Source organism: Thalia democratica, chromosome 3, assembly GCF_965202585.1.
Source record: "Thalia democratica chromosome 3, ktThaDemo2.hap1.1, whole genome shotgun sequence".
NCBI lineage: Eukaryota > Metazoa > Chordata > Thaliacea > Salpida > Salpidae > Thalia > Thalia democratica.
Genome location: NC_139167.1, coordinates 38,588,295 through 38,598,822, shown reverse-complemented (window position 1 = coordinate 38,598,822; position 10,528 = coordinate 38,588,295). Strand labels below are relative to the sequence as shown.

General features: G+C 28.9%; 1 protein-coding gene and 1 pseudogene across 1 annotated transcript; one reads left to right on the top strand and one right to left on the bottom strand.

The window, feature by feature from the left end:
- Positions 1 to 217: 217 nt before the first annotated feature.
- Positions 218 to 1,747, top strand: LOC145832268 (atlastin-2 pseudogene; annotated as a pseudogene).
- Positions 1,748 to 2,973: 1,226 nt separating this feature from the next.
- Positions 2,974 to 10,528, bottom strand: LOC145831876 (solute carrier family 23 member 1-like). The gene is made up of 13 exons (XM_082939227.1): positions 10,390 to 10,528; positions 10,106 to 10,263; positions 9,504 to 9,672; positions 9,080 to 9,261; positions 8,670 to 8,769; positions 8,064 to 8,184; positions 7,159 to 7,306; positions 6,945 to 7,050; positions 5,493 to 5,598; positions 4,422 to 4,598; positions 3,766 to 3,861; positions 3,532 to 3,612; positions 2,974 to 3,453 (listed from the first exon to the last, which is right to left on the bottom strand). The coding sequence occupies exons 1-13, from the start codon at positions 10,489 to 10,491 to the stop codon at positions 3,338 to 3,340; spliced, it is 1,662 nt and encodes a 553-aa protein (XP_082795353.1). The 5' UTR covers positions 10,492 to 10,528; the 3' UTR covers positions 2,974 to 3,337.

Sequence of the window (10,528 nt, the reverse complement as noted above, 5' to 3'; positions counted from 1 at the left end):
TGGTTTGCCAACACCAAGTTATACATTTTTTCTAGACTGGCTGCTTTTCATTTGGCGTTATAATAAAACAAACACAGCAAGCTTAGAAAGTAACATTGCAAAAAACTTCATGGAAATAAAAATTTGTCGTTTAGAATAATTTTTTAATTAAATATTTAATTATTGAAAGTTAAACGTTAATAAATAAATACTAAAACAACAGAACTTAATTTTAGTCATGTACGAAATACCGAGACCAGTCCCTATCATCGTGCCAGACTCGGACACGGGCGCTTACATTTTGGACAAGAAGGCTTTGAACGACGTCATCAGTCACAACAAGGCGGAAAAAATTCCTGCCGTCGTTCTGTCAATAGCGGGCGCCTTCAGAACGGGCAAGTCTTTTCTGCTCAACTTCGTCATAAAGTACTTGAAGCGCTCGGCCGGCTCGTCCGATTGGCTCGCGGAAAACCGCTCAGTGATGCGCGAAGGCTTTCCGTGGAAGCACGGCGCCGCGAGGGTGACCACGGGAATCCTGCTGTGGAGCGAGATATTCAAGGTTCGAGCGGAAGACGGCGGGGAAGTCGGGGTGATGCTCGTCGACACGCAGGGGTCGTTCGACGGCAGCTCGAGCGTGAAGGGCTGCGCGACCATATTCGCCCTCTCGACCCTCGTCAGCTCCGTGCAGGTGTACAACGTGATGCAGCAGCTCCAGGAGGACAACCTGCAGCACCTGAGCCTGTTCACGGACTACGGCAAGCTGGTGGCTTCCGCTGGCGACTCGAAGCCGTTCAACAAGCTTCTGCTGCTCGTCAGAGACTGGAGCTTCGCGTACGACTACGGGTACGGGCGGGCCGGCGGGGATGAGCTGCTCGAAAGCAAGCTGAAGGTCACCGCCAACATGCACGACGACCTGAAGGGCGTTCGCCAACACTTGAGGTCATGCTTCGAGGAAATCTCCTGCTTTCTGATGCCGCATCCGGGACTTCAGGTTTCAACGAACCACAGCTTCGATGGCAGCGTCGAAGAAATTGAACCCGAGTTTGTCGTTCAGCTGAAGAGGTTGATACCCTCGATACTCGACGCGAAAGAGCTGAAAGTCAAGAAGATAAACGGGAGAGTGGTGACTTGCGGAGGTGTTTGCGACTACGTTGAAAAGTACATCGACATCTTCAACAACGACGACGACATTCCCGAGCCGAGGTCCGTTTTGAGAGCCACTGCGGAGGTGAACAACTTGACAGTGTTGAAGGAGTGCGTCGATTATTACTCGTTTTGCATGAACGATCTTTGCAAGTCTGACAAGTTTGTGCGTAAGTTAGGCAGCAAGCACAATAAGATTGTTGAAGAAACAATTGCGAAGTTCGACACCATCAAAAAACTGGGTGGAGAAATTTTCGCAGTGAAATATCGCGAAAAGCTTAAAACCGATATGAATAAGTCTTATGTTAATTACAAGTTGCTAAATGAAAGCAAAAAGTCTTTAAACAAGAGCCACTCCCCAATAGCTCTGGTTGCTTTTTTGATTTCAATGCACTTTAGCACAAAGGCTTCTAACTTTATTTACCTTAAGATGTTTGCAGACATTTTTTCTTACCTGTTTTTCATCGGTTTGCTCGTGTCCTTTCTCTGGGTCTACTTGAAAGTGAAGAAGCTTCCAACAGACCAAATTGATGTTTATGCTGAATTAATGTATGACTACATGATTTTAATGGGAAATATTGCTATTAAGTTGATTCTAAGTCAGTTTGTTCCAATGAACAGCTAAAAAAATTTTGAACACAAACAGTTTTTCTGTTTCGTTCATTTATGTTAAAGCTATAAAAAATAAATTTTCAAACTTTTTAAACAAACCATGTGTTTTTGTACACTAACTGTATTTGTTTTAAAATTAAATTGCGTATTTTAAATAAATCGTACTAAGATATTTCTGTATAACTTATACAATGTGTAGTTAATATGTGTAACTAATTTAAGGTTCATCGTACTAAACACTTTAATAAAAATTTAATTATTAAAAAAATAACTAGGTTATAGTGACTTCAACAAGCTTTAAATTAGCTAGCAAAATAGTTCATTGCGTAGTTTCGATATAATTTTAAGCCCTTTTATTAAAGCTAAATATACAATTTTTAAACTTTACTAAGTTTACTTATAGTGAAATTACCAAATATCAAAAAAAGTGTTTTCCGTTTTTTTAAATTTTGTAAAGATTTGTAAATTTTGCGAAATTCTACGTAAAACGACTGTTTTACTTATAAACATTTCAAAGTGTAAACCTGACAAAAACTCCTTATAAACTGTATATCTTTATTGAAATAATTTGAAGTAAGTTATTTTCGAGTAACAGGTATTAAATTTGAGTTTATGATTTTTCAAATAATTATACGATGGTTTAAGGATGTTATACATTTATTTTAAAGTTATTTGTTTATTACAATACTATTATATGATACTATTTATCAGCTACTTGTCATTTAGTAATTTTTATAATAAGTTGATCATCAAGTTTAGCTTAAAAACTACAAAAGTAACTTTCAATTAGTTATAGAGAGTAACAACAGTAATGCAACTACATAGTACTTGGAAATAAACTTAATATTTTTTATTATATTTAGCTGAGAAAAATAAAATTTAAGTTTTTTACAAAGTACTTCTTACGTTCAGAAACGTATATGAAATCAAATAATCTTTTAAGATTTTATTTTATCATTAGTAGCTAGTATACTTTGAGTATTTTTTTAATGTTTGGTATTTCAATAAACAGTAAGAGGTCTCTGTTTTCAAAAAGAAGAACAAGTATACTCATTATTGTTATTTAAATAAACTAGTTTTTAAAGAAATAGTATGTTTTATTGTTTTTTATGCAAATAATCAAATGAAACATCATGTAAAATGTTTGTTAAAAATTTAACATTATCAAAATTAATGATGTTAGTTTTTATAACGAAGGCAATCTAAAAAGACAAGGGAAACAGCATTTTATTAATTTTTACATTATGACGTTTGTAAATGAAGTAGCAATTGAAAAATTGAAATTAACAAAGTAAACATTTAACTGATGTTGTTTTTAAATAATATGAAAACTGTAAAATAATGAAATTTATTACATTAGACATGGTAAAAATAAATAAAAAATGTACTGTGAATAAGTTCAGAAAAATATAATATATAAAGTTTTAACATAAAAGTACACTAATTTTAATTTACTAACTAAATGTTGCAATTTTTGTTTAGTGCTATTTATACTTAATATAAGTTGATATAAAAAAAGTACTAATATACAGCTACGATCAAGCTTTTTTATGTTTTGTTAAATCAGGCAACTAATGTATTGTATACATACAGTTCCCTTTGTTTAAACTTCTATTTCATACTGCGAACAGGTTTGATATACTTTTTCTTTTTTACTTTTGCTAAAAAGAGGAACCTTCTGTAAGAACTTGCTGCGATCAATGCAATTTTGAAATATTCCTGAAAGAAAAAAGTTTAAAATAAATATAGAAAGTTTTTATTTCTTTCTTTACTTAAAGAATAAAACTAAGCACTGACCAGGGAGATTGTAGTCATTGTTTTCGTTTTCGTCGGCTACTGAATCTTGTTTTGAAGCAAGCCCACGTTCTTCCGGCGTACCTTTGGAACAGTAATAGTATTTTTTAATTTTATAATACCAAAATTAACCAAAGCTGTTAATAAACTAAATAAAAAATCACATAAATCAATAAATACATAGATAATAGTAGTGATTTAGATTTTTTTTTGGAAACAGATTTTTACCAAAAGTACCTGGTATAGTGTTATCAAGAAAAAATGCAATTGCCATAGAAAGAAACATGCTAGTTTTGAGGAAAATCAATATTATTTGATCCAATTGTTTTATACCTGTAAAACTACGTTTTATTAACAATTTAATCATAAAAGTACAAACAGTAAAGTTATATTAATTATAAACATCAATATAACCTTTACCTTTACTTTTATTCACAAGAATGCTAATTAGAAATATTTTTTAAGCGAATAGTAGATCTCATGCAGTAATATTAGATAAAAAATACTTTGCTAAAGATTACAAAGTAAGTTTGTGAAAAAAAAAAGTCCAATGTATAGTATAGACTTATGTGTAGCTATCTTTTTAAATAAGTAGGTAGTTGTACTAATGAAGATTAGCAATAATTCACTTCTATACTTTGTTGCAGAATACTTATCGCGTCGGATTCAAAGTAGTTTTTTTTAATTGTTTATAGCTTAATAAAATGAAATTATTTTTTATAACGTAAATTCTATTTGAAGTTAATTTTGCTAGAACAAATTATCTTTACTGATACTAAACTAAGTATGTTTTTTTATTTTCCAAACATCTTTAATATTCATTGAGAGTTAAAAATACTAATGAGTAGAAATTTAAAACTACATAAGTAACAAATTTATAACAAAACACCAGCCTGTATCAAGTAACTTTTCTGCAGAACCTCTGCCGTCTATCCAACCGGGAACGGCGAGACCGACAAAAATAGAGAACCCAACAATGACGAGGTTTCTGGTCGAGTCGAGATCGACGTTCTTCAAACTCGACAGACCGACGGCAGCAATCATTCCGAACATCACGAAAAACATGCCTCCTGTGATCATAAAAGAAGTGTAAGACTATATCTACAAAAAATAAAAAGTTAAGTAGTAATGATTAATTAAAAGATTTCAACTAAAAGATGATTTTTTTAAAGGTATCAAATCAAAACTAAAAGTATGTATAAAGAGCAGTGAATGAAAACAAGGTTCCAATTTAAAAGTTCTTGTACTTATTCAAAAAATTACAAGCAAAATGATTAAGCAAATAAACTTTAAAGAAAAAAAACTTAGAATAAAACGTTCTAAAATATAGTCTATTTTTAGTAAAAGTCTAAGTGTTTAGATTACTTACACCTACAAAATTTATAAAACTAATCTATAAAATCATCTTTTTTAGTTTGTATACTTAAGTTTTACTCATCAGAATAGTAAAATAATCCAACAAAGTCTTTATTAAAGTATAAACTGTTAATCTTTTTAGTTGTCTACAACTAGGTTTTATATAATATTAAAAATCACATAACTTTAAAAAATAGTTTAACTGGATTCTTTTAAAACTACAGACTTTTTATTTGAAAATAAAAGTTCAGTAATTTATACATATAACTAATTAAAAAAATATCATGTGTGTTAAGACTCTTGTACAAGATAACTTAGTTTAAAAATATGTTAAAATATTAAATTGTACCGATAGATGTAAGTTATTACTGTTGAAAAATGTCGTTAATAAAGATAAATAAGCTGTTCCAAGAAAACATATCATTTATTACTTAAACAAAATTTACCTGCATACTTGTTTGAGATTGTTGCAAAACAAACTACTTAGAATTTTTTATTAATACTTTATTTTATTTTAATAAAGACGTTCTTAAAGTTTTTTCTCAAGTATTAGTCTATTCTATGGTTTGAAATTTGTAGTTATATTACAACAAAAAAAAAACATCTACCAACAACTGGAGAAGGTATAGTCGTAAAGATAGCTCCAAACTTTCCAATTACAGCTAAAATTATCATGATCACAGCTCCTACTTGTATGACAAGCCTACTCCCGACCTACAAAACACAATTTAAAAACGTTAAGTGTTTAGATTGTACCTTTTTGTTTTTAGTTTCCATATTTGCAGTTACATTTATCAAATAAAACTAGTTTGTAGTATTTCAAACTAATAGTTTATTTTAATTAACTGAAGTGATGAACCGTTGGATTTAGTTTGAAAAGTAGATACTTACCGCAAATTATTAAAATTAAAAGTAAAATGATATACTAAATAAAAGCAGTCGACCTACGCTGAAAAGCATATAAATTACATAAACATTAACTAACTAAAATACTTAAATAAAATTAACTGGTTTTTATCATATTTTTCGCAAAGTTATCACTAACAATATTGAAAACTAAAACTACTATAATTTTTTAAGAAACCTGACTTCTATTTTTAAGTCTTATTTATAAAGTATATATTTTGCTTACTAAATGCACGAGAAACTTGCCAAACTATCATTTTAAACAGCTCACTGATAAAACTATTAATTAACATTTTCAATCAGTTTATATATATGAACGAAAATTATGAGTTATACAATTTTTAAAAAATTTTAGATTAGAAAGTTATTATCACTTCTTTTCCTAAAAATAACTATAACTATGAATATAATAGCAGAAAAAATATATACAAAACATGTCACTTAAGGACACAAATAAAAAGTAAAAACAAGAAGCGTATATTTTTAACTAAAAAAGTTTAGACCATCAAACACAAGTTGAAAAGCCATAGACATAAATCATCTAATTAGGTATTGTAAAGGTTGTTTTATAAATCTAGAAAAATGTATAAGTGAATTAAAAGATCTTTAAAGAAACATACCAAACTTTACCAGTTGCTGTATACTGATAGCAAGCAAACAAAATTTATCAATGAGTTTAACTGTTTTATGATACAAAACTTCTTAGTATTGCACACAAATAATACTATTAATTTTAATACTTTGTATGATATTAGAGTTCCTTTTTGAAGGTGAAGTAAAATGTATATAGTGAAAAAAAATTTAGACTTAAAACTTTTTTTTTGTTAAATAAAAAATAAATATTAGCTTTGTCGACAAAAAAATTTAATATTTTGCTTAAAAGAACTAATAGTACAGTTTTGTGTAATTAGCTTTTTGAAATACCTGTTTTTATGTTTTAAAATGTTTATTTTACTGACTTATAACTAATAACTTGCACTGAATGTGGTAGCAAGCCTTTTATAAGTTGCAGGCACTGTTTTTACCCTTTTAAAACTAAAACAGGCTGATTTTTTGAAATTTACCCACCCCTGCTCTATATGTAAGAAGCTTCAAAAATTAAAGATAACTTAAAAAATTAACTTAATAAATCAATTTGATAAAAGATGAATTACCCGTGTAATTCCGATAGCACCCACGTTTTCACTGAACGATGTAGAACCGTTTCCTGTCCCAAACGCTCCAGCAATCAAACAACCGATTCCTTCAGTGAAAAGTCCTCTGAAAATTTAATTAATTAAGAAAAGTTTTTACAAACACGAACAAGCAACTTTAATATTTTTTAAATATTAAAAAAAAACTGTAAATTGGTTTAAAATAAAACAATACCGATTTATGGCATGTTTTGGAGGGGGTTTAACTTTGCAAAGTCTGGCGCAGGCATAGTAATCTCTTATGGATTCGATCATTGAAGACAACACACCCCCGAGTATTCCTAGAACTGCTGGTAGCCGGACTTGCGGTGTTCCCCATTGACCTGTTAGAAAAAATTATTACAATCAGATTCTATGAAGAATATTATATAACTAAACTTGTTATTATTAAAGGTTTAATTAGAAACGAACTATCTTAACAAAATTTTCTTAATTTTCCAAAGCAACTAATCGAGTCAAAAATTTAATCATATGCTTAAACTTGATTTTTTTTTTCTTTTTCTTAATTATTTTTTTTTACTTTATCACAAAAAAACTTTTAATATTCGAAACACTTACATTTATACTTTCACCGTAGCTTTTAAACTTATTGCCTGTATTTCTGTGGGCATTTTTGATTTCGTAGTAAACCTTGTTGCTACTACAATAGCTTTTTTACATAAAATTTTAAAATTTTATTGATTATTACAACAAATTAGATTCATAAAAATCCTAGTAAATTTCTAACTTATTAATTTTAGTCGTTGTAGCTTTGTTGAGTTTTAAATAGCGATTATTTTTAGCTTTATATGTGATTTGATGCAATAAAAGAGTTATCTTAAAATAATCAGTTAAAATTAAAATTTGTTATTTAACACAAACTGATGTTTAATTTGAGCTTACAAATTAATATACTGCTTATACTCTGAAATATATGGTGAGCCATTTATATTTTGAAAAAGTAAAAGTCTCTATACCAAAAAAATATACATAGTAAAGAAGTAAAAAATTATATAGAAACATAAATTAGCTATCTTTATCACATCAATACCTATATAAAAGTAATAGAAAATTGTGCACAAAATAATATGCTGGTGTTACCTGGGTAAGGCACGCGAAACCACGGCGATTCCTCAAGAACTTTAACATTTTTAGTTTCCATGAAACCAACATGCTGCAGTAGAATGCACAACGACCACGCCGTGATGATCGCAAGGAATATCTTGATAAAAAGTTGGGAGATTTTAAAAAATAGTTGAGAAATAGCAAAACTGGTTCAATATTAATCTGCTTAAAATTCTATAAATAACAGTATTCATAAAAACTAAACATTTTATTAAGCTACAATTTTTAAACTTTGATATACTAAGCAAAATCCAAAGAGCTACAGTTACAAGGTTACAAAACAAATTTAAACTTTCAACTTAATAAAACATAAAAGGATTCAAGCCTTAATTGATAAATTTTTTATTTAAAAAAATATTTTAGTAAGTAAAACCATAAAATTATATCTAATGAATATTTAAACTATAACTTCTGTTATTCAGTAGTTTCTAAACCTTTTAAATAAATATTTTTGTAAAATAATGTTTGAAGTTAGACTAAATTGCTAGCTTTCAAAATAAAAAAATAAACGTTTGTATAATTCTAGGTTTAGTTTATTTATGTTTTACTGTTATACATTTGCTTAAAAAATAAATTTCTTACTGGAAATAGTTTAAAAATAGGAACTTTTTGTTGGCTTCCTGGAATTGGTATTGAAACTTTCGATAGATATTGAGAAAACAATATGATAAGAGCCATAGTGCTGAAATTAATAAAAAAATTACATATAGAAATACGAACAGAAAATTTAATAACAATACTTTATTTAACACACACTTTAAAAAAAGTTTTCTTTAAATAGTTAGTAAGAACACTTAGTTTCAAGTAGCTGCAAGTCCAATTTGTTATACTGATTTATGATTTAAAAAAACCAGTTTTAAGAAAAATCAGTTTTTATAACAAAAGTAGTTAATATCTTACACTAAACTCATAGTAAACTTTTATGGTAGTTTAAAGAAGTTTAGTAGTATAGAAAAAAGGAAGTAATAAAGCTGTAAATAACGCTAACATACATTAAAGCGACAATCCAGTTCGAGCTAGCCGTGTTAGCTGCAGCCTTCCATAGTCCCATACCGACCATTGCAACTGTAGGAGCTATGGTGATTGGACCAATGTACTTCATTAAAAGTCCAGGAAGGCCTGTCGCTCCAATGACAATTTCAGCAAGTGATGCGACCATTATTGATCCTTGAAGCTTTATTTTTAAAACAAAGGTTTATATATCAAGTGTTATGTTTTAACCACGATTGTTTTTAAATACTTAAGTAAATAGTTGTAAAAAAACACTAAGTTAAGAATTAGAAGTTAATAAAAATGACTTTTGCAATTTTTTATTTTGTTTTTGTTTAGTCTTTTAGCGAATTAAATTGACTAAGATGTTAACTTAAAAACTTAATTGTAATTACCAAGAAATTGAATTTTACAATCTCAACTTACAACGACCATTTTTTCTTGCCAAAAGACTTTCTTATCGGTACTATCTACGATGTCAGTGTCTTTTATATTTTGTGATGTGTTATGAGCTTGATAAGACTGATCTATTTCACTCATAATTGCTAAAGCTGGAGCCAAAAATGCAAATGTACCACCTTGTATTATGGGTAATCTGGTTTTGAAAAACTTAATATTTAAAACTTTTCAAATTGTTTTCACTTAATTAACTATATAGAAAGATTCATTGAAAATATGTTTTCTATTGAACTTGTTAAAATAATAAGTATATGCTTTTTGTCTATTATTTCAAAAAAAAAAAAGTTTTACAAACTTTTTTATTTTAATTCATAACCATTTATTGTTATATCCGACTTGACATTAAATCAAAGAAAAATCTACAGTAGTATTAACTATTTTACGACTATAAAATGTCTAAAAAAAGACGTAAGTACTAACAACATCTTGTTTTCAAATCGAATTTTCCTTAAGCTAATACTACCTAATTTATTTTATAAAACAATATGTAAAAGTACTAGGTTTTTAATTCTAGTAAACTTCCAATTTAAAAGAATATGCACATATTAAAAATAAACTGTACAACAAACCTTATTCCAATGGAACTTTGAAGCAACGTTACTATTCCGGATACGAAAAATGAAGTGCTTATAAGTTGCCCCAAAGCAACGTGGTTATCCGATATTCCCAATCCAGTCGACAGAATCAGTGGTATCGCAACTGTCGATCCGAACATTGTAAGATAGTGCTGTGAATTTGAGAAAACTTAAAAACATCTAGTAACCAATAATATTTTGTATATTATTGCTATTTATTGAAAAAGTAATGATTAAAGTCTTTTTTTTTGTAATTTGTGTTAAAATATTTTATTAACCTGAAAACCAAGTAGAATGCAGATGTACCAAGGTGGGACATCGTCGATTTTGTAAAGCAGCTCGTTTTTGTCTTCTACGTCCTTTTTTTCAGCGGTGCCCATAATAAATATATGTTTATTTTTTATACCAATATGTTTA